General features: G+C 37.4%; 2 protein-coding genes across 2 annotated transcripts; both read right to left on the bottom strand.

Moving 5' to 3' along the window:
- Positions 1-179: 179 nt before the first annotated feature.
- LOC306856279 (short transient receptor potential channel 6-like) lies at positions 180-16259 on the bottom strand. Its single transcript, XM_079395454.1, has 12 exons — positions 15515-16259; positions 6434-7181; positions 5532-5711; positions 5063-5227; positions 4507-4723; positions 4129-4356; positions 3776-4040; positions 2915-3110; positions 2399-2599; positions 2232-2288; positions 2043-2118; positions 180-1336 (listed from the first exon to the last, which is right to left on the bottom strand). Exons 1-12 carry the CDS (start codon positions 15655-15657, stop codon positions 1188-1190), a joined length of 2625 nt encoding a protein of 874 aa, XP_079251580.1. The 5' UTR covers positions 15658-16259; the 3' UTR covers positions 180-1187.
- Positions 16260-18703: 2444 nt separating this feature from the next.
- On the bottom strand, positions 18704-22681 carry LOC306855559 (angiopoietin-related protein 5-like). Its single transcript, XM_079394322.1, has 9 exons — positions 22653-22681; positions 22428-22571; positions 21913-22084; positions 21675-21778; positions 21503-21596; positions 21325-21428; positions 21091-21211; positions 20494-20679; positions 18704-20254 (listed from the first exon to the last, which is right to left on the bottom strand). The coding sequence occupies exons 2-9, from the start codon at positions 22473-22475 to the stop codon at positions 19935-19937; spliced, it is 1149 nt and encodes a 382-aa protein (XP_079250448.1). The 5' UTR covers positions 22476-22571; positions 22653-22681; the 3' UTR covers positions 18704-19934.
- Positions 22682-24195: the final 1514 nt, after the last annotated feature.

Here is a 24195-nt window from a genome sequence, read left to right as displayed (position 1 = left end):
TATGAGAGGCTTATCTCTGACAATCGTTAACCTCAATGTCCATATAACTGAGATTCCAGTGGTGACCAGTAATTTCCAGAACTGAAATAGAGTTTCATGACTAATAGACACTGCAACATGTGATCAACAGTAGGTCAAAGATGAAACTTTCAAGCACATAAAACATCATACTAGCTTTTAGAATAAAAATCTCAGGATTCAATAAGTTTATTTTTTAGACCTGGACAGGCTTTTATCAAAGACAGCTTGTGCTGGTTATACTATGCTTTGCCAACTCAGCAGCATGTGTTACTGTGTCAGCAGTCAAACAAAGCGGATCTGATTCTGGAAACACTGCATTCTTCTTTTTCTCTGGGGTGTTTTATGATGGATTTCAAACACTGTGACTGTGATACTTCAAATCTGTGAATGTTCCTCTAATGCTCAGTTCAGCTTTACTGCAACCTTTTGAGCAAAACTTCTCTTGTTGCAAAATGGAGAAATTAAGCATATTACATAAAAGGCCCCTGTGGAGAAAAAGGAATTTGACATGCTGAAAAAGCGGGCTGTCACAACGTTTATCTTTAACAATCTGTGTTCGAACAGAACTTTATATAATTGAGGGATGATATATTTGATAATGTGATCATGACATTTGACGTTAAAGGTCATTTCCAGCAACAGAAAAGTGTTCACCTAGCAATATTACCTTCTATAATTCTGTAGGTTTAGATTTTTTCACGTGTGTGTGTGCATGTGTATAATTTGTAAAATAGTTACTAAAAGAGAGGGAATAATTCAATTAAAAGAATTTATAGTTTGTAATTTGGTTCACTAATTATTTTACAATTACTACATGCAAGCTAAAATTAGTTTTGGTTTATGTATTTATTTATTTATTTTTTGCTATAAATCCAAATCCCTCAAGTTAAATTTTTATGTGAATTAGAGTACTTACTGACACAAAAACAAAACAATATTAACAGTAAATTGTGCATATCATACAAAAAAAAAATTATTCTGTAATGTATTCCCAAAACAGAAACACAGAATATCATTTCTTCACAGTCATGGAAAGCTCAACAGCTGCTTTTTGTTCTGTTAACCCAGCAGGCAAAGGCAGAGAAGCACATGAAACCACATGCAGTCCTTGTGCAAATTGTTGATTATATGCTTCTGTAAAATAAAAACGCAGTCGCCTGTCTTCTTTAATGAGATTTTAGTATCAAGCAGTCCTGAGAGAGATTTTTTTCAAGTGTCCTCACTAGCTTTGCCAGCTCCTCCATGTTGTGTGACTTTTCCTCCAGCAGCTCATAGCGAAGGCTTGAAATGTCCTGCTTAATCTCCTTCAGTTCACCTGCAACACAGCATCCTTATGTCTGAATCATGAAATATATTGGTTACACATTATTTGAAGGTGTCCTTGTTACACATTAAATGTACTTACTATTACAATAACAAAACCTTATGCATAATTACATGCAAGTAACCCTAAACCAAACCCTAATCCTAACCCTAACCTTAATGTATTTAATTAATATTACTCAGTACTTGAATAATTACACTGTAACAAGGACACCTTAAAATAGTGTTACCAATATATTAATCATAAAACTTTCTTTGAGTATATTCCAAGTATACAGTGAAGACAAAGATATATTTCACCCCAAAATGCATTATTTCATTAATGCTTGCGCTTTTCCAGACCCTTTTGCTTTTATTTTTTTCAGTTGGACACATAACTGAATTTTTATTTGTTATTTTTTGACACGACTCTTACCATTAATGACTCTGAAAATATATGCAGTGGTGGCCAAAATTGTTAGAACGCTTGGCATATTTAAGAGGTTTCAGTTGTTTTTGTTGAAAACGAACTATTGCCATAACTACTTGCGATGGAAGGAATCATGGGATAACATTAGTGTTGAAGTTCTCAGGAAATATATACTGGTAACAAATTATTTTAAGTTGAAACAACTTTTTTTTTTACAGTGTAATAATTTTGGCCACCACTGTATATATTTTGTGAATTATTCCTTTTATTAAAGATTAAATCCACTCACCTTCATTGACTTCATCACATTCTTTGTCATTTTGAGCTTTGATGATATATCGCTTCACCAGACGCTTCATAATTTTCTGTACAGATTAAATACAGTAAATTCAATGTCAAATTGCAAACAAGCAACTTCGAACCATATTCAGATCTACGATAAACATTATGCGTAGCATAAAAATGGAAGTAAACATGCCTGATATCGACTGGAGCTAGGAAGAGATTTGTCCTGGCAAGGTTTGCTCTGTCCCAACTGAATTACGATCCAACAAATCACAAGAGCAATATAAATGGATTTGTTTATTATGAGTGTCACACTGAATTTTCTTTCTGTAATGCAGAATTAGAGGGGATTTTCCTCACCTCACTGAGCTCAGACCCCTTCATAATGGCTTTGTGTCTGTTGAAAAGCTCCTGCAAAAGACCCTTAGTCCCCATAACCAGACCCAGAACAGATTTGGGACTGGGAACCAAGTTAAAAGGCACAGGAAGAGTTCGGCCCTCCTCAAAATAGGTGAACCAGAGCTTGGCCCGGGCGAACTTCCACTCCACATCTGCATCATCCTGCAAGAAGCCAGGAAACACTAATGTTTTTTTTTCATACTTAAAGCGACAAATGAATCAATACAGAGATGCAGAGGTATGAGATGTGAACGAAAATTATTTAGTTCATTTAAAACTAATTAAGCAGTCAAACTAATTAGCCCATTCTGAGGAGATAAGGTTGTTTTTTCCATGATATGCAAAAACTCTACACTGGGGTGCTTCATCAGCACAAAGTCTTAAATACAGATTTACAGATTCCATGTCAGCAGATTTATCGTGTCAGCAGCTCTTCAAAAGAAACATGAAGACATTAACTAAGAAGACATCAAGTACCTCAATCTCCTGAAAGGAATTGTTGATCATAGCAATGAGCATGTTGAGTAGGACGATGACCACTGTGACATTGTAAACTCCATAAAGAACATAGCCAATGTTCTCGATGAACTTGTGTCCATTGTTCACGACTACTGATTTCACCTCAGACAGGCCAAATATTGCCCAAAACAATGTTTTGAAGCTTTCCTCTACACTACAGAGACACAGAAAGAAGATATATATTTATAGAAGGAGGTTAAAATTGAGGAACATTTCCTTTTCTCATAATCTATCTATCTATCTATCTATCTATCTATCTATCTATCTATCTATCTATCTATCTATCTATCTATCTATCTATCTATCTATCTTATCTTTCCCTCTAACTAGGAGTAGTAAATGATAATTATACTTACGACTTTGTCTCTTTAATAATAGTGCTGTACCAGGATCAAGAAAAGATGATGATTCAGGAACATGGCTTACAGGCAGGGTAGGTAATTTGGTTTGTTGTTATGCTGGTTGAAAGTCTCTTTACATCCCAATAGCAATCACTAAGTTAAGTGGTCTAAATGTATGTATGTATTTGTATCATCTGTGGAAGGCGTAGGACCATAAAATGTTCGTCCAATCATATTCTTTGGTCTGAAGTTTACGATACACTGTCCGACCTGCCTGTCAACGTGTATATTTACATACCTCCTCACAATCTATGAGGTAATTTGACAGTTTTGCAATGAACCCTCCACCGACGCCATCTCTTATCGTGTCACTGGTTAGCATCTGAGCAGGGAGGGTGGGAGCTAGTTTGCTAGCCTTTCCGAAATCACCTACCCTGCCTTTAATGGGCAAATTCACCATGACTGTATTTCTACTCACGTTGTGAAAGCTTCATTCTGTTTAGCGCCCCGATAATACGAGTAGAGGTTGAACATTCCAATCATGAAGGCCAGAAAGACTAGGATGAAGATAACCATGAACTTAAAGATGTCCTTCACAGTTCGCCCCAAAGATATCTGCAGTGGTCCAAAGCTCTCATTCGCTGGCAGGATGTACGCTATTCGAGAAAAGCTCAGGACCACTGCAATGGCGTACAAGCCCTCAGAAACTAACTGAGGGTCAGACGGGAGCCAGTCGATCCGAGCTGGAACAAAAAAGATATTTAGCCAGATAGGCTATATTGTAACTTTGTATAACAAAATCTTTCCTAACTTGACAGGAAAATCACCCACCCAACTGGAAGTATTCCACCTCAAAAGGCAAAGTTACATTGGTTAAATCAGTGTAGTGCTCATCAACATAGCATTGTGCTACAGATGCATGCCAGAAAGCCATTATCCTTGAGATGAAGGATGCCACAAAAATGGCCAACATTCCAAAGTCTAGCAAATTCCAAGGCTCAAGCAGATATTCTCTTGGACCTTGGGACCAGATCTCCTTGCACTCTGCCCAAATCATCCCTGAACGAAGGACATTAAAACAAAGAAATTAATGTTGCAACATGCAGTTTGTCTTGGGACATGCAAATGAACTGTACATTTTGTTCTCTAAATAAAGATTGTAGTAGAGTAGTAACCTTTGCGAAGTTAAAAAATCAGTCAGAAACAAACCTATGACCCAGAAAATGATGAGCATTTCCATCCATGTAAAGGGAGTTGTTTTCATACGAAACAGCTGTGTCGGATAGTCATGAATGGTCATATTTGGAAACAGCTTTGTCCCATCAAAGCGGTCTGCAGCGTTCATGACCAAAAGGCCAAGGAAAATAGTGAAGGAGGCCGCATGTGCCACAAACTTAAGGAAAGGGCCACGCATGATCTTTCCCATCTGTTGGTAACAGGATTTTTTACTGATTGTGATATGATTAACAAAAGATTTCATGTGCTGTGGATACATTCTTCTATTGTATATTTTTGTACATTACTGCTTATCAGCCTGATATGCTTATCAACATTACTGTGACTCATAGGATATGGTGGATATTTTAAGCACTGCTATAATTTACAACCATGGGAACAGTCTTACTGAGCAAAGATTTCATTGAATGATTCATGTTAAAGCCATTGCTCGATACTTTAGACATGTACTGTATGTTTGAAATGTAATACATCTGGTTTTCGCCAGTGTTAGAACGTAAACAGCATACCTTTGTGTGAACGTACTTACCTTGCTGCATGGTGCCACCCAATAGACCATTGCTAGAAAGGGAAGTCCAACTGCAACACCTAAAACCACCAGGAACTTAATGGCGGTGGTCTGCTGCCTGAGTCCAGGCAGGTTTTCGTACCATATTGATAAGAGCTGTTGTTGACAGTTAGGATGGGCCACAAACTGTTTGGGATAAATAAATTAAAAGAAGCATATTGAGATAGAATCCCTGTTGAAAAAAAAAGCATATGCTGGTTAGGTATGTTTTGAAGTATGGCAGCTGGTTTGAGCTGGTTTAAGCTGGTCCTTAGCTGGTCCTGGTTGAGCAACTAGCTTCTGCTCAGGACCAGCTTAAACCAGCTCATGACCAACTAAGGACCATCTTAAACCAGCTACCATGCTTCAAAACATACCTTTTCAACAGGGATTCAAAAGCAGATTATGAGATTTCTGTTGTTTATTTATTTATTTATTTTTTTGTATTTACCTTTTTCAGTTCGTACTTTATTGCGAGTTTTAAGCGAATGAAACTTGATCGTCCAGGCACTTCTAAAGTCTCATCCTCTTCACCGTTCAGAATGGCTTCCACTTCCTCTGTACTCCGACACAGGTCCAGAAGCCCCACAACAAAGTCTTTGCATTGCATAGAAAGTTTCCTATATTCATTCTGAGGAAGATAATCATTACAAAGAACATGCAATCTTTTTGCATTCTTTTTAAAGGAATAGTTCAACCAAACTGAAAATTCTGTAAGAAGTATTGAAGAATGTTCTGGTCACCAAGTTTCAAAATGACAGTAAATCATGAAATAAGTCTATACAATTTATGGACTACATTCCATGTCTTATGACATTATATGATTGATTTGTAATTTTTTGTATGATGAAAAAATATAATTAGTTATTCACTTATATTCTTTTCCTCTACGTAGTAGTCATTTCTCACATGTACTTTTATATATTCAAAGAAGCAGCAAGTCTATTGGTCACCTGACACACAAAGGTTCAAGTTAATGGTCATGTCACATTGATCTCAAACCGCAAATGCAATATTTGAGATTTTTAGTGGAAAATTATGTAAAACTTAAGTCAGTGTTGTTATTGTTAAACATAAATTAAAATTAAAACTGAAAACAAAAATAAAACTAATTCAATATATTTATATGTATATAAATAATACTAAAATAATGATTTCAGTCTGCTTACACAAAAAAATGTGTAAAGTGGTGTTCACTTTCAATTTATTTACTTTGAAAACAATGGCCAGTACATTCTTCTGATTTGTAATAAAATGAAGGAGAGTAAATCATTGCATAATTTTCATCTTTGAGTGAACTATCCTTTTAAATGACAAACAGGCCTGTTTGCCACTAGGACCTAATTGCTGTACCTTAAATTCTTTTTCAATATTGGCCAAGGAAGCCAGCTCATTGCTGAGCTCCAGGGCCGCCAACACAGGATCCTCATTGGACAGAGAGAGGTACGCTGGACTGGCCAATCCCCTGTACGCATTGATACGCGAGCGGGAGTGGGAGAAAGAATCATACTTTTGATGATAATTGCAGGTGTCACAGGCACAAAAGTAGTCGTGTGGCTGCTCAATGCGAGCACCCTTTCCCAGAAGGATGTGCACGATCTCATATTCGTGACAATGAGATGCTAAAATGATTGGAGTGACGTCATGAGAAAAGCGAGTGCCATCTTCGTCGTATGCAAAAAAGTCATCATGCATTGGAGCCTGACTAGGGCTCGCTGTGAGTCTCTTGGAGTCGGCGAAAGATTTGTGGCTCAAAATGGCCTCAACAATCCTGGTGTATCCTTTGCTGATGGCCAACAAAAGTGCATCCCCAATACGCGACAGGTTGTCTTTCTTCAACAAGAGCTCTGTTACTTCTAAGTGCTCGTTTGCCACCGCCAACTGCAATGCATTCTGGCCCATGTAGTCCACACAGTTAACGTCCACCTCAGGGATCTCCTCAAGCATTCGGCGCACTACAGGTATGTTTCCATACTCGGCGGCATCAAGGAAACGTTCCTCTACTGGGGTTAGGCTGTTAGGATGGGCATTGAACATGTAGGCTGCCCCTCGCACCGCCTGCCTTCTGCTCTTGGGTAACGCCTGTCGGGCCAGGTTCTCACTATGATTAAAACAGATCAAAAATGCGTACTGTGGCCTCTATTTCATAAAATGTTTTTAAGTGTTACTATTCACACCACTCAAGTTACTCGAAAAACCAATCTTCCGAAGATTGCACTGTCATTTTTCATTAAACATTATACAGTATATTCAGTATATGTATTATACCACGAATGGGGAGTCATCTCAATTATCACCAGTAAAGTATGGAGTACCACAAGGATCTGTCCTAGGTCCTCTGCTATTTTCAATATACATGTTGCCTCTCGGTAATATTATTTATTAGTTTTCATTGTTAAGCTGATGATACTCAGCTATATATCTCAACAAGACCAGATGAAACTTCTAAACTATCTAAGCTAATAGATGTAAAAAAAAATTAAGATTGGATGACCAATAATTTCCTCCTATTCAATTCAGATAAGAGATATTACTTCTTGGACCAAAAATCAGTACACAGAATCTCTTGGATTACAATTTGCAACTAGACAGATGCACTGTTACGTCCTCTAAAGTCAAAAATCTGGGTGTTATATTAGACAGCGATTTGTCCTTTGAAAATCATATTTCCCATGTTACAAAAACAGCATTCTTCCATCTTAGAAACATTGCCAAGCTTCGAAACATGCTACTTGATGCAGAAAAGCTAGTTCATGCATTTATGACCTCTAGACTGGACTACTATTGTAATGCACTGCTAGCTGGTTGTCCTGCATCTTCAATAAACAAGCTACAGATAGTCCAAAATGCAGCAGCTAGAGTTCTTACCAGGTCAAGAAAATATTAATCATATTACCCCAATTTTACAGTCTCTGCACTGGCTACCTATTAAGTTCCGTATCATTTACAAAATATTATTACTTGCCTATAAGGCCCTAAATGGTTTAGCTCCTGCGTACCTAACTTGTCTTCTACCACGCTACAATCCAACCCGCTCCCTAAGGTCGCAAATCTCTGGACTTTTGGTAGTACCTAGGATAGCAAAGTCCACTAAAGGAGGTAGAGCTTTTTCACATTTGGCTCCCAAACTCTGGAATAGCCTTCCTGATAACGTTCAGTGTTCAGATACACTTTCTCTGTTTAAATCTAGATTAAAGACACATCTCTTTAGCCAAGCATTCACATAATGCATCTTATAATCTTGTACTGCAGTTACAGTATATCTGATCAAATGTACATTATTATTATTCTTTAGCTTGGGTTGAACAAATAATTTTTGCTTAAATGGAACAGCAGCTATGCTAACTATGTCTCTATTTGTTTCTCTGTTTCTGTCACAGGATTAACATCCCGTGGTAACTAGGAATTACAGAAGCTTCAGTCTGGATCCAACCCTTAAATGATCTGAGATGACCGAACACCTGAGGAAAGATAATGCCAACCCCTCAGAGGATGCCAATGCTCAGACAACATACAGAATTACCAAATTTTGCCATAAGTTAAATATATTAAGGTTCTGCAATATATAAATATATTGTGGAAACTTAATTTCCTGTAGAGCTGCTTTGCAACTATTTGTATCGTAAAAAGCGCAATACAAATAAACTTGAACTTGAACTTATTATACAGAATTGTATTTGTGTATTTTTATTGATGCATATTTATTTAAAAACAAATATATAAATATTTTATATAAAACTTTAATTACTCATCTATATAGTAAAATATTATCATATTAAATATTTTTTTTATATTAATGAATATTATATTATCACAATATATATATATTAATGCTTTTAATGTGTAATGTTGCCAAAACAAATTATGTATTTAAAAAATAAATGTTAATATTACTTTAAAAGTTAATTAATAATTATAGAGAAAGAGAATGAAACAGTTAAATTAAAATTAAATTAATATTGTATTATCATACTATACATTGATGAAATGTAAAGTTTATATATATATATTAATACAGGTGCATCTCAGAAAATTAGAATATGGTGAAAAAGTCATTTTTTTCTTGTAACATTTCAAAAAGTGAAACTTTCATATATTTTAGATTCATTACATGTAAAGTAAAACACTTCAAAAGTATTTTTTTTGTTTTAATTTTGATGATTAGAGCTTACAGCTCATGAAAGTCAAAAATCAGTATCTCAAAATATTAGAATATTTCCTAAGATCAATCAAAAAAAGGATTTGCAAAACAGAAAAGTTCTTTAAAGTATGTTCATTTATGCACTCAATACTTGGTCAGGGCTCCTTTAGCACAAACTCCAGCATCAGTGAGGTGTGGCATGGAAGCGATCAGCCTGTGGCTCTGCTGAGGCACTATTGAGCCTTCAGCTCGTCTGGATTGTTGGATTGACTTCCTCATCTTTCTCTTGAAAATATCCCATAGATTCCATTTGGGGTTCAGGTCAAGCATGTTTGCTGGCCAATCAAGCACAGTAATATCAACTATATATCTCAACAAGACCAGATGAAACTTCTAAACTATCTAAGCTAATAGATTGTGTAAAAAATGTAAAAGATTGGATGACCAATAATTTCCTCCTATTAAATTCAGATAAGACAGAGATATTACTTATTGGACTAAAAAACAGAACACAGAATCTCTTAGATTACAATTTGCAACTAGACGGATGCACTGTCATGTACTCTAAAGTCAAAAATCTGGGTGTTATATTAGACAGCAACTTTTCCTTTGAAAATTCAAGATTCAAGATTCAAGATTTTTATTTGTCACATACACAATTATTTTAGATTCATTACATGTAAAGTAAAACACTTCAAAAGTATTTTTTTTGTTTTAATTTTGATGATTAGAGCTTACAGCTCATGAAAGTCAAAAATCAGTATCTCAAAATATTAGTTTTAATTTTGATGTTTTAATCTACAGGGTATAACCAGCAGTGAAATGTAGGTCAGGTCCACTCCAAGGACAGTGCAATTATATAGAATACAAATTTTAAGAAAAAGAAAAGTAGAAAAAATAAGAGGAATAAAATAAAATAAAAGATAAAAAAATATAAATATAAATGTGCAGGTCAGTACAGGTCAGTATGTTGTTGACTTGTTTTGCAAAAAGAATGTGCAAAAAGTTGTCCAGGGTATTTAAATAGCAGCAATATGAGGTAGAGAAAAATTATGAATAGCTATTGATATAGTGGTATATACATGGAGTCATGTGATGTTATGACACAGAGTTAGAGTTTAGGAGCCTGATTGCCTGGGGGAAGAAGCTCCTCCTAAGTCTCTCAGGTTTTGCCATCAGGCTACGGAAGCGCTTACCAGATGGAATCAAAATGAATAGACGGTTACCAGGGTGATTTGAGTCCTTGATTATTTTAACAGCTCTATTTTTGCAGCGTTTGAGGTAGATGTCCTGCAGAGAGGGGAGAGCAGACCCTGAGATGCGCTCAGCTAAGCGCACAACTCTCTGTAGTGCTTTGCGGTCCTGATTGGAGCTGTTTCCATACCACAATGAGATGCACTGAGTCAATACACTTTCTATGGTCCCTGAATAGAAAGTTTTCAGGATTGCTGGTGAGACCCTGAATTTCCTCAGCTGTCGCAGATGGTACAGTCTTTGCCTGGCTTTCTTAACCTCTGTTTGGATGTGTGTAGTCCAAGTCAGGTTCTCGGAGATGTTTACACCGAGGTACTTGAAGTTGCTCACCCTCTCCACAGGTGTCCCACTGATCATGAGAGGAGTGTAGGGCTGCTGCTGTCTCTTCCTAAAGTCCATGATCAGCTCTTTAGTTTTGCTCACATTCAGAGAGAGACAGTTGTCCTGGCACCATGATGTGAGTCTCTCTACCTCGTCCAAGTATGCGGTCTCATCGTTGTTGGAGATGAGGCCCAGAACCACAGTATCATCAGCGAATTTGATAATAGATGTGGAGCTGTGAGAGGACACGCAGTCATGCGTGTAGAGAGAGTAGAGCAGGGGACTCAGGACACAGCCCTGTGGGGCTCCTACGTTCAGAGTTTGAGGTGAACTGGCCAACTTTCACCACTTGAGGTCTGCCGGTGAGGAAGTCTTGAATCCAGTCACAGAGTGAGGAGTTTCGGCCGAGGTTTGGGAGTTTAGAAGCCAGCATGATGGGGACTATAGTGTTGAAAGCTGAGCAATAATCAATGAATAGCAGCCTTACATAATTCCTATTGTTGCTGTCTAAGTGTGTGAGGGAAGAGTGGAGGATGTGAGAGATGGCATCGTCCGTAGATCTGTTTGGGCGATAGGCAAACTGAAGAGGGTCCAAAGTATCAGGGATGGAGGAGCAGATGTGGCTCTTTACAAGTCTCTCAAAAACCTTCATGACTATAGATGTGAGGGCAACAGGGCGATAGTCATTCAGGCAAGAGGGTTTATTGTTCTTTGGCACAGGGATAATGATGGATTTTTTAAATGCGGTGGGAACCACGGCGGTAGCAAGGGACTGAAGTGAACAAACCAGCGAGCTGATCGGCGCAGGACCTCAGAACACGGCTGGTTATCCCATCAGGTCCGGCTGCTTTCCTGACGTTCACTTTCTTTAGCGCCCTCTGAACCTCATCCTCCGATACGGTGATTACAGGATCACCGCTGCTCTGCCTGCTGCTTCCTAACGCGCTGGGCGGCAGAGATGCGCCGCCGCCGTTGCCATCGAAGCGGCCGAAGAAGATGTTTAACTCGTCGGCCAGCAACGGATCTGCTCTCACCTCCGCGGAGGATTTGTTTGCAAAGGCACAGATGGTCCTCAGTCCCTGCCACATCCGTCGAGAGTCATTGAGCTGGAAATGAGACTCAATTCTCTCTCTGTATCTGTGTTTAGCGGCTCTTACTGTGCGTCGGAGAGCATAGCACGATGCTTTGTACTCGCTCATATTCCCGGTCAGAAGAGCCTCATTGTAAGCGGCAGTGCGTGTGTTAACCGCAGCACGGATTGATCTGTCCACCCACGGTTTCTGGTTGGAGAATGTCCTTATCGTTATTGTTTCTGTAGCTTGCTCGGTTAGCGTGTTTACAGAGCTCAATGCTACATCCGTGAACTCGCTGACGTCAGAAGAACTCGCCCGGAACATGTCCCAGTAAAAGCCGGTGGTGAGCGGGCTTTGTAGGCATCCTGGAACTGATTGTAGCAATGATCCAGTGTGTTTGGTCCTCTAGTTGGACAGGATACATGTTGATGAAAGGTCGGCATGACCTGCTTGAGGTTGGCTTTGTTAAAGTCCCGCGCGATGATGAAGGCAGCGTCAGGATGTTTGTTGATGTAGCCGCTGAGCACATCGTGAAGTTTAGACAAAGCCAAGCCGGTGTCCGCCTGTGGTGGAATGTAGACAGCAGTAACTATGATCGATGAAAACTCCCGGGGCAGATAAAATGGGCGGCAAGTAATGGAAAGATGTTCCAGATGAGGTGAGCAGGAACGCGACAGAATAGAGATATTCCTGGGATCACACCATTTCTTGTTAATCATGAAACACACTCCTCCACCCCTGGATTTACCGGCCTCTGCTGTTCTGTCCATCTGAAAAACAGAGAAGTTCTCACTGGGCGTTACACCAGTGTCCGGGATCAAGGACGAAAGCCACGTTTCTGACAAACAAAGGATGTTGCAGTCCCTTATGTCCCGTTGGAAACTAATCCTGGCTCTAAGATCGTCCATCTTATTCTCCAAGGATTGGACATTTGCGAGCAGAATGCTCGGAAGAGGAGGACAGTGAGCCCTTTTCCTGAGTCTCTCTCGAATTCCAGCGCGTTTCCCGCGGTGTTTCTTGATCCGTCGCCTCGGGGGGTTATTGTTCGTCTCTGCGTTCCGAAGAATCTCCAGAGGCCATGAAGGATTCCTGGATAAAGTGTCCACAAACAGTTTGGTGTAGCGGTTTCCAATGTCCAAAAGTGTTTCTATGTTGTAGGTGATCAGTGCCGATGTAAAATGTGTAAAAAGAGAAAGTAAAAGTAAGTAAAAAAGTAAGTTAAAGCAAAATCTCAGAGGAACGGTCCGATCAGCGTCCAAACACAGCGGCGCCATTTTGTATCAAAATCATATTTCCCATGTTACAAAAACAGCATTCTTCATTGCCAAGTTTCGAAACATGCTACCTGTTTCTGATGCAGAAAAGCTAGTTCATGCATTTATGACCTCTAGACTGGACTACTATTGTAATGCACTGCTAGCTGGTTGTCCTGCATCTTCAATAAACAAGCTACAGATAGTCCAAAATGTAGCGGCTAGAGTTCTTACCAGGTCAAGAAAATATGATCATATTACCTCAATTTTACAGTCTCTGCACTGGCTACCTATTAAGTTCCGTATCATTTACAAAATATTATTACTTGCCTATAAGGCCCTAAATGGTTTAGCGGTTTAGCTCCTGCGTACCTAACTTGTCTTCTACCACGCTATAATCCAACCCGTTCCCTAAGGTCGCAAAACTCTGGACTTTTGGTAGTACCTAGGATAGCAAAGTCCACTAAAGGAGGTAGAGCTTTTTCACATTTGGCTCCCAAACTCTGGAATAGCTTTCCTGATAACGTTCGGGGTTCAGACACACTCTTTCTTTTTAAATCTAGATTAAAGACACATCTCTTTAGCCAAGCATTCACATAATGCATTTTATAATCTTGTACTGCAGTTACATTATATCTGATCAAATGTACATTATTATTATTCTTTAGCTTGGGTTGAACAAATCATTTTTGCTTAGATGGAACAGCAGCTATGCTAATTATGTCTCTATTTGTTTCTCGGTTTCTGTCAGTAATATCCCGTGGTAACTAGGAATTACAGAAGCTTCAGTCTGGATCCAACCCTTAAATGATCTGAGATGACCGAACACCTGAGGAAAGATAATGCCAACCCCTCAGAGGACCTCAGAGGATGCCAATGCTCAGACAACATACAGAATTGCCAAATTTTGCCATTAGTTAAATATATTAAGGTTCTGCAATATATAAATATATTGTGGAAACTTAAATTCCTGTAGAGCTGCTTTGCAACGATTTGTATCGTAAAAAGCGCAATACAAATAAACTTGAACTGAATTAATATCATGGTCAGCAAAGCACTTGGAAGTGGTTTTGGCACTGTGGGCAGGTGCTAAAGTCCTGCTGGAAAATGAAATCAGCATCTCCATAAAGCTTGTCAGCAGATGAAAGCATAAAGTGCTCTAAAATCTCCTGATAGACGGCTGCATTGACTTTGGACTTGATAAAAGACAATGGACCAACACCAGCAGACGTCACGGCACCCCAAATCATCACTGACTTCGGAAACTTCACACTGGACTTCAAGCAGCTTGGATTCTGTGCCTCTCCAGTCTTCCTCCAGACCTTGATTTCCAAATGAAAAGCAAAATTTACTTTTATCTGAAAAGAGGACTTTGGACTACTGAGCAACAGTCCAGTTATTTTTCTCCTTAGCCCAGGTAAGATGCTTCTGACTATGTTTCTTTTTCAGAAGTGGCTTGGTAGCCTTTTTCCTGAAGACGTCTGAGCGTGGTGACTCTTGATGCACTGACTCCAGCTTCAGTCCACTCCTTGTGAAGTGTTTGAATCGGCTTTGCTTGACAGTATTCTCAAGCTTGCGGTCATCCCTGTTGCTTGTGCACATTTTACTACCCAATTTCTTCCTTCCAGTCAACTTTGCATTTAATATGCTTTGATACAGCACTCTGTAAACAGCCACCTCTTTCAGTAATGACCCTCTGTGACTTACCCTCTTTGTGGAGGGCGTCAATGTTCGTCTTCTGGATCATTGCCAAGTCAGCAGTCTTCTCCATTATTGTGGTTTCAAAGAACAAGAGCTACCCGGAATTTATACTGTAGAGATGGTCATTAATTGAAACTCAAATGTAAATATTCTAATATTTTGAGATACTGATTTTTGACTTTCATGAGCTGTAAGCTCTAATCATCAAAATTAAAACAAAAAACTTTTGAAGTGTTTTACTTTACATGTAATTAATCTAAAATATATGAAAGTTTCACTTTTTGAAATAAGTTACAAGAAAAATGAACTTTTTCACCATATTCTAATTTTCTGAGATGCACCTGTATGTTTTTGAATAATCCAAGTTAAATCTACATAAGATTATTTTTGCTGTTGTCTCCATCCAGTAACATCATTACTTTATTCACACATACAAATAGAAACAATGGTTTATTGCTGGTAGGTTGATAAACATGCATTAATGTTAATGACTTTTGCATGATAAGCTTTTTAACTGCATTACTAATTTCCAAAGCCAAATTAATGAAATGTGACATTTTAAATGAACAAACCAATTGACAGATATTTCATTGAATATTGAGTTACAGTTTAAGATCAGGACACTGAACTATATATTATCTTTGAAGGCAATGGCAACTAAACAGTATGTACAGAACCTTGACCAACTCACCCATGGTAGTGTCCATAACTGCCATAACAGTCCTCTCCAAAGTCTTCGTTCATCAGTAGATTGTCTTTACTTCTGTTCCTCTTTTCAACTGTGTGATACTTTGATTGATTCCCATCCTCCAGAACAGGTCTCCTTTGATTCATAATTCCAACTGAGGCAGTTCACGTCCGAAATGTTAATACAGCAAAGCTAACACATCCTGTTATCCAAACATCCAGTTGTGAGTGATTGGGTGTGCGCTACACACTGGCAAGTCACCATCTTCTACAATCCTTTGTTATGTTCCCGTTTAAGTCTTGAGAAAGTGCAGAGCACCGAGGAATTCTGAATGTTCTTTTCCACTCTTTGGCTATAAATGAGAAACATAACAATCTTCATGCTGGTTTACAAAATCTAAATAAAATGTTTTCTTTCTCGCCTTGTTTTATTTGATCAACCTGAATGAAGCTTAAAGCGTTTAGTCCTGATTTCAGCATTAGACAGATAACAGACTCCACCGATTAGTAACATTTTCAATATGAAGAATCACTGAAGAAATGCCACATGCAGCTCCCTCACCTTTCAAAATAACTCTTTCTTTTTATATTCCTCTCTGTTTGTATTAGGAACGGTGATTAAAATCTGCTTTCAGCTTCCAAAATCAAAACCCAGTGACGGAGTGCAGATGTAGAATCCCTTTGGGTCTATCTCAGCGTTCCCAATAAACCTCTACATCCTGTGTGTTCATTACAAGCGCCCAGCTCTCTGTAAACTGTGGGAAATGGCTTCAATGGAATTCCAGACTGACCAATCGTCAATGTACATTCAGCAGCGGCATCACACTTTTGATTCGCTTTATTTTGCCTCTCTCTGGCATTCTTTCTCCCACAGTCCCACATCTGTGTGTGTGTGTGTACCCAAATGACTAAATGTGTACGTGCTGTAGTGGTCAGTTTACTGCCTTAGAAATCTTAACTGAGAATGTGAGCCAAACCGATGGGTCAAAAGGTAACCCACACAGTGGGTCATGGGAAGCCACTGTCTTGTTTCTATTCTCATGTTGATAGGCCCTGATACTGATGACTATCAGAGTGACTATTTTTAGACTACTTTTTATATTTCCAGTGACAAGCGAGCTATAATGCCTTTGTCCCATACTTGTTGCAATGCAACTTTATGAAAGTATCTATCGTTCCTTTAATAAATGGTTGTAAAATATGTTTTAAAGTCTAAAAAGTCTGAAAAGGGCCACATTATACACTATATTGTAGCAGCTTTCCCAGCTGAAGTCATTTATAACACAAGGTTCTTGCATCTAAACAGTTGTAATTTATTTTTACACGACTATTTCCCACCCTCTCTCTGATCCTGAGAGTTATACAAGTTTTTTTTTTTTTTTTTGCTACTGTAGCTTCTAGAATTCTGAACGTAAATTATCTCTGTTATGATTGGCAAACCACCTTGTACCTGCATTATTCGCAATGTATATGTATTAGACATATATAAATTTTTGTATTAATGTGGTCAAGTTAATATAGTCATGTCCATCGAAACTAATTCAAATGGATTTTAAATGCAATTTAAGTTATAAAAGCACAACTGTTTTGAACACTGATAGAAATGTTTCTTAAGCACCAAATAAGCATTTTAAAATGATTTCTATTGGATGATGTGACACTGGAGACTGCAGTATTGACTGTTGAAAATCCAGTATTGCCATCACAGGAATAAATTACATTCTGAAAATATATTACAGTAGAAAATATAATAATTATTTCACAATATCTGATTTTACTGTTTTCATCAAATATGCAGCCTTGGGGAACAATTTTCATTCAGAAATTGCTAGTAAATTCCACATTACAGAGAAATGGCAAGTAACAATAAAATAAATTCAAATTAATGAAACAAAATAGTATTTTCTTGAAAACATATTCCAATAATTCTCCAAAAACAACATCTATTTTATTTCAAACTTAAAGAATATCTTTTCTTTTCTTTTTCAGTGTCGGAGGAAATTTTGCGTTCTTAGATTTAGAGGCCCGGTTTCACAAACGGGCTTAGCTTAAGCCAGGACTAAGCCTTAGTTAAATTAAGATATTTAAGCAACTTTTGCAAAAATGCCTTAGAAGAAAACATTAAGGTGTGCATCTTGGCACAGAACAATGACACTGATATATTTTAAGATATGTCAGAGCAAGATATTTTCAGTTGAGACAGCTCAAATATGTATTTTAGTCTGGGACTAGCTTAAGCCTTGTCTGTGAAACCGGGGGAGAGAGTTTTAAGTGAAGACATGTCTCCTTTTAAATAATCATCCCTTTTGCGCACTATATCCCAATTTCTCATGTTGATATCATGGTGCTATCTGGTTTCCCTCCAGTCTCTCACGAAGACTCCCACATAGACCCAGGCCAAGGTCCTGCTCACGAAACGACTTTTTGTTTAGTCTTTGGCGGGACAAAATTTGGCAGGATTCTTTGCTCTAAATAGGCATAGCACAGATGGTTTAACATATACACAAGTAACAACTGACATATTTACCCAAGGACAGTGATGCTAATAGCGGCCCACACACTACGCTTATTTTAAGCGTGTTAATTATCTCAGTCCTGCCAATGAATCAGGACAAACAATAGGCCACCCACGTCAATGGTGACACTGCTATTCACCCTTATTTCAAAGCGCCTGGTCACCTAAGACCCTTTCATTGTCAGTACATCAAAAATCTTTTTTATTATTTTTTTTTATTTTTTTATTTTTTTTATGCAAACAAACATGCTATTTACAGGTGACAAATCAGATACAGAGTAACCAGGGTCAACAAAACTTACATGACAGCCAACATGGTTTGTGTGAGTATGAGTGTGTGTGAGTGTGAGTGTGTTTGTGTGTGTGTGTGTGTGTGTGTGTGTGTGTGTGTGTGTGTGTGTGTGTGTGTGTGTGTGTGTGTGTGTGTGTGTGTGTGTGTGTGTGTGTGTGTGTGTGTGTGTGTGTGTGACTGGGTGTTGGGTTTTTTTATTAATCTTAATGTAAGCAGTCTAAGAGAGAGCTCGGTAATTATTTGTAGGAACACATTACCTGTTTTTACTGTGTAACTATTAACAATGTGAATTTATATCATACAACTGCGACTTTCTGTAATTATGACTTAGTTTAATATAGGGTTTTTAATTTAGTTTGTTTTTATTTCATTTTTAATTATTTTTTAGTTTAGTTTCCATTATCATACCTGTCTGGTTAGCTTGGCAGGGGACAACTTCCTTATTCAGTCCAGATAACTTACAACATAACAACTTTGCCAACATTTTATGGATTTATGAACAACTGTGTCCTTTGATGATCTTAGTACTTGTTCAAATGAAGGTGGGTTTTACTCATATTTCAGACTTGTTGAGCTTCTATCAGAATTTGATTCTGCCATACAAAGAGTACAACTAAACTCACATTGTTTAAAAGCCCTATAGAGTTTATAAATAAGATGTTAAAATTGTATTTCTCCATCAGTCACTGATTACCTCTTCACTGTCAATCCTTGATTTAAATCCTTCACTGTCTGCTTGATTTAATCAAAGAGGTTATGACTTGATTAAAGGGCCCGCCTCTGATTTAGGATGTGGCTATTCATAGTGGAGAACTTTTTGATGGCAGTTACATTTTAGGGATCGCTGGGGCAACTTCATGCAACTGTAGTCCAAGGTATTAAAAACAAAAATCATTTTCAAAAATCATGTTTCGTTTTGAAGCAATGCATGATAATTTCAGTTTAGTTCTTAATTCTGTTTTCTAGGTCCTTTTTTTTGTGGTATTTAGTTTCAGTTTTAGTTTCAGTTTCAGAACTGTAATAACCTTCATAACTCTCGGGACTTTGACTTCATATCTTGAAACTATGACTTTATTTATCTTAACTGTGACTTCATATTGGAATTGTGTGACTTTATACCTCACAGTGTTGCTTTATTTTATTTTAAATTAAAGATTTTTTACACATTTTTATTTTATATTACTTTATCTAACCTTTATCTCACGGTTACCTTTTTTTTTTTTACTCTGAAAATGGCGGAAACAGGATTTGAGTGTCTTGAGTAAAATCTCATGCAAACATTCAATTGAGAATTACTCCTGGGGATTTCCAGTGTTGATAGTTTGACAGTTTCTCTCAGACTGAATTATTTGGTTTAATATAGCGTAGTTCCATGTAAATACATTTTTTTAGTAATGACACAATTCCCTTTATTCATAACAATGAAAAGATTAATATGTTTTTTTGGGGCTGTGACCCAGGATTAAAAAGCATGGTAGACTAAATCACAATGCCAAAAGGTTCATTCCTACAAATTGCTTTTTTTAGAAAAGCTCACAGGCATAAGTGCAAGTTTTTAGTGACTCCAAATGATAAGTTGTTCCACTTTAATGCAAAAGCTTCAGAAGCTTCAGGGATTTATTTTAAATTTGGGATCTCAACTCTCCTGATCTTCATAGTCACTGATTTGATTTTGATAAGCGTGCCATTTTTGGTCCAGGTGTCCCAATGGATATGTGACTGAGTGGAGAGATCTTGGTCCAATGGGGAGCCATTCAAATTTGCTTTGCCGCACTGGTTAAACCACCACCCTGTGTTGTTCTGATTCACACTGCAGCTCTCAACAACTTTATTAGCAAAAGTGCAGAATGGAGAACAACCATCGTTGTCAACATCAGACGTACTGAAAGGGGCAGTGTCTTGATTCTGCTCTTGGTCATACCCTCGGAAAGCATCACCTGCAGAAAGAGAAAGTAAAAGAGAAAGAGAAAGTAAGAGAGAAAGAGAAAGTAAAAGAGAAAGAGAAACTGTTATAGATTACATATTTAGTGTAGATTGTCAGTAGGTTTCTAGACTGCCACTCATAAATGAATCATCAGCATGAACAGATGAAATATGTGGACATTATTTGCATTTCCCATGCTAATTTTGAAGAAAAGAGCAGTGTAATTGGGAATGATATTTGCCATTGGCTGACCTGCACTACCAGCATATCTGCCAAGGTGTATTGCAAAGAATTTGGTTTCGTCTTCAAGCCAGAAATTGTCGTATGAAGCATAGGCGGTGGTGTCATCTTGCGAGACCAGAGACACATGCAGCTGGAAGCGTGTGTTTCTCTGATTGACTATATTGAAGATTTTTCTCAAACCCAACCAGTGTTCACCTTCAGAGACACAGATAAATGTAATGCCCATTTTTCTTATTTAAGACATTAACTCTCGTAGAAGTTAAATGGATATTTTACCCAAAAATGAAAATTATGTATTTACCCTTCTTCATATTATTCCAAACCTATATGAGTTTCTTTCTGTCTTCAACAGAAGAAGATATTTTAAAGAATGTTGGGAACCAAACAGCTACTGCTAGCAATTGACTTTGTTTTTTTTTTGTTTTTCAGACTATGGGAAGTCAGTGGTTACTAGCAACTGTCTGTTACCAACATTCTTCAAAGTAGCTTCTTTTGTGTTCAACAGAAGTAAGAAACTCATACAGGTTTGGAACAACATGAGGAAGGATAAGTGATGACAGAATTTTCATTTTTGGGTGAACTATCCCATTAAGTGACTTACTGTACCTGGCAAGTGTCCAAATCCATCCAAGTACTGTGACCACATTCGTTTGAAGTCAGTGAGACCATCCGTCCTTCTCTGTATTACTGTCCATCCGCCCTCCATGTAATCCATCTCACAGAACACCTGTTTAAGATGCTTAATTCATCATGTGTAAACCTAAAACCATGTTTGATTTGCTTTTAGATTAAAATAACTGTGGTTGGAATTTTTAAACAAAACTAAAAGAATCTACTTTCCTCAAAGGAAACATCTGTGTTTTCTGGCTGAATTATATAAATTCCACTAGGGATTTTTGGAGAAACAGCACCTAGCGTCTCTTGGATGTCACTACAGTCTTTCCCTATGGAATGAAAGGGAATTCAAGATGAGGATGTGTAAGTGATAAATATTTTGACAGCATGTTAATCATCTCACCGTGGGACTCCATGGGCTTCACGGAAAAGATGTCACTGTTGCTTCGCTGCACATCTGAACTGAGTGTGTTTACTTTGGCCATAAGCTCCATTATCTAGAAAACAAAAAAATCAAAGCAATATGTTTAAGAATGCAGAAGAGGATATGCGGAAGTTTGGAAATTTTAGAATACCTGACTTGAGAGAAATTCCGAGGCTTTCTGCTGTTCATCAATGAGATCTCTGATCAGCTTCCTAGTGTTTCTTGTATATGACACTATGGTATGCTGGAGGTTAACTAAGACAAATAACCTGCATTAAACTCTGTGAGAACTGCAGTGGGTTTAAAAGAGTGACAAAGAGTAAATGTAAAGAGTGTGTAAATTACTGAAATATATCACACTGTATGCACAAACAAAATGAAACACCTACTGCACAAAGAATGTTTCTCATCACGCATTAGCTTTGCAGTCATTTCACATGGCATAGTGCATTTGTCTTTGTCTGCATCTCTGTGATAATGCTCTTTTTGGCCTTGAAGAGAGGCATCCTCAGACTCCCCAGTCAATATAGCAGGATCATTGCGATGAGTACTGCTTGTTTTCTGTTAAGACAAACAAAATATACCACACATTATTACATATTCACAAGTTGCATTGTACAACAAAATATTAATTTACAGTACAAATAATTAATAAAATATGATTAAAATATGATTTATTGCATTATTTAACATGAAACTGAATTATATATTTCACTTAAAAAACTACCCTTTAGCAGTTGTTGTATAAGCACCATATGTTGTCTTAACAAGTATTGTTATAAGAATGAAATACTAATGCATTCTAGCAAATATTGCAAGAATCTAAATAAACACTTTAAGATTTATTAACATATTAACATTAATTACAGATTAATTAGAGAAGGGAGAGGTTTACGACACTCACCACAGCTGACGATGCAAGAAGATGCAGAAATAATATGATCCAGATCATTTTGGTGTATACCGCAGTCTCACATGTGAAAGTGTGAAGATGTGCACCTTCGGCAGTTTTCTCCAGTGTTCTCTTGTGGACTGGACTGCCTCTTTGCTTCAGAGAAGAAAAAAAGGGAAAAAATAAAAAGAAAGAAAGAAAGAAAACCTCACAAAAAAGACAAACAGCTGTTCTCACCTCAACAAAAAGTGTCCAGACCAATTCTGTTTCATACTTTTGCTTTATTGCACTTCGACAACATCCTGTATTAGCTATGAAAACCAGATGCTGAAATGTGACACTGTTCTGTTGAGGTGGGAATCAGCGGGACCCAGTAAATGCATTCCTTCCAGAAACACAGTGAGACATGACAGAATGAAAACGGACTCGGATATATTACACCTTCAAAACACTTACAATAGGCCATTTGTTGCATCTTCAAAGTGAATTTGTTCTATGACCTGGTAGAAGATGGCACTAAGCCAAATTAATCGGTTTGATTCCAATCAATTGATGTACCATGCACTGATTAAAACTATATGCGTAATGCACTGTAAGTTTCTTTGGACAAAAGCATAATGTATATGTACATTTTTACTGTACTCCTGGCATGTATGCCGAAATTCACGGTCATGGTCAAAAGGGTTTCATGCACTGCCCTTCAAGGAACACATCTGTTGGGCATTACAGTTCTGTTGAGTATGCATGCAATAGATTGGCCTTATGTAAAGCAATGGACGACTAAAACCCATATGGCTGCATGTACCGCTGAAAGTCAGTTAGAATAAGTTTAGCTTACGTGGTGTATTACACAGATAAAACCATTATCATAAAACTAAACTGGATGTTTATGTTCATGCTGAATTCTATATCTTCTATAACCAAATAAATAACAATGTTTATTTTTTATAGTAAATTTACAGCCAAACTAAACCACTTTTTATTGCTGAGGTCAAGAACATGATAGTGATATATAGCCTACAGAGATCATATACAAAACATCACCAATAATAATAATAATAATAAAAGGCCATTTTAATACAAACATTTTTAAATAAATAGTAAATTCTCATAGCTTTCTTGTTAGTCATACCAGAGATATTTCAAAAAAAATAATTAAGCAGATATTTCCTTAATCGAAATGGCCAAATTGTTAAACCTGAAAAAGTCAACAATATGACTCTAAAGCACTAAATCTATTCTCCACCCCAGGAGACTTTTTAGTTGTCATGGTAACCAGTGAACAACGGCAGCATGGCGGAAGAGATACTTTCATTTGAACAAATGTTCAACTTTAATTTGCTTTCTACTAAACAATTTACATTTCAGCAAGATCCTAAGATATCAAGGCACATCACTTTATGTGTAGAGCAAAATATTTCTGCTTAATATGGCATGATTCGCGACAATATTAATTCAAATGTAAAGATATTGGAAGTGTCATACCGACCATTTACCCCAGAAAAACGGATTAAATTGGAAAAGATACAGGTGAATATGAACAAATCCTTTTTGTGTGTAAGCAGCATACTTGGCAATCATTTAATTCTAATTATGTAAAGATGATGGATAAGAGTCTAACGTTACACAATAACTAGAAAGTGAAGATTTTAGCATGAACTAAAATAAAATAAAAAATACCGGATAACTAAAATCATCAACACCTCAAAAACATAAAACTCCCCTTGAGCAAATGGATGTCTCACAAACTACATCTTCATCTTATTTTTTTTCACTGCAT

Source organism: Barbus barbus (assembly GCF_936440315.1).
Source record: "Barbus barbus genome assembly, chromosome: 36".
Lineage (NCBI taxonomy): Eukaryota > Metazoa > Chordata > Actinopteri > Cypriniformes > Cyprinidae > Barbus > Barbus barbus.
The sequence above is the reverse complement of the archived record's forward strand: the minus strand, read 5'-3'. Positions and strand labels throughout refer to the sequence as shown.

What these genes read in the sequence shown, in the direction of transcription:
- LOC306856279 (XM_079395454.1), bottom strand. Translation starts at nt 15,657, where the DNA reads ATGAATCAAAGGAGACCTGTTCTGGAGGATGGGAATCAATCAAAGTAT. An exon ending in AGGGGTCTGAGCTCAGTGAG is followed by an intron (nt 2,289 to 2,398) that starts GTGAGGAAAATC and finishes ATCGTAATTCAG; the next exon opens with TTGGGACAGAGCAAACCTTG. An exon ending in ATGTGATGAAGTCAATGAAG is followed by an intron (nt 1,337 to 2,042) that starts GTGAGTGGATTT and finishes GCTGTGTTGCAG; the next exon opens with GTGAACTGAAGGAGATTAAG.
- LOC306855559 (XM_079394322.1), bottom strand. Translation starts at nt 22,475, where the DNA reads ATGATCTGGATCATATTATTTCTGCATCTTCTTGCATCGTCAGCTGTG. An exon ending in TGGATTTGGACACTTGCCAG is followed by an intron (nt 20,680 to 21,090) that starts GTACAGTAAGTC and finishes GTGTCTCTGAAG; the next exon opens with GTGAACACTGGTTGGGTTTG. An exon ending in CAGATATGCTGGTAGTGCAG is followed by an intron (nt 20,255 to 20,493) that starts GTCAGCCAATGG and finishes CTCTTTCTGCAG; the next exon opens with GTGATGCTTTCCGAGGGTAT.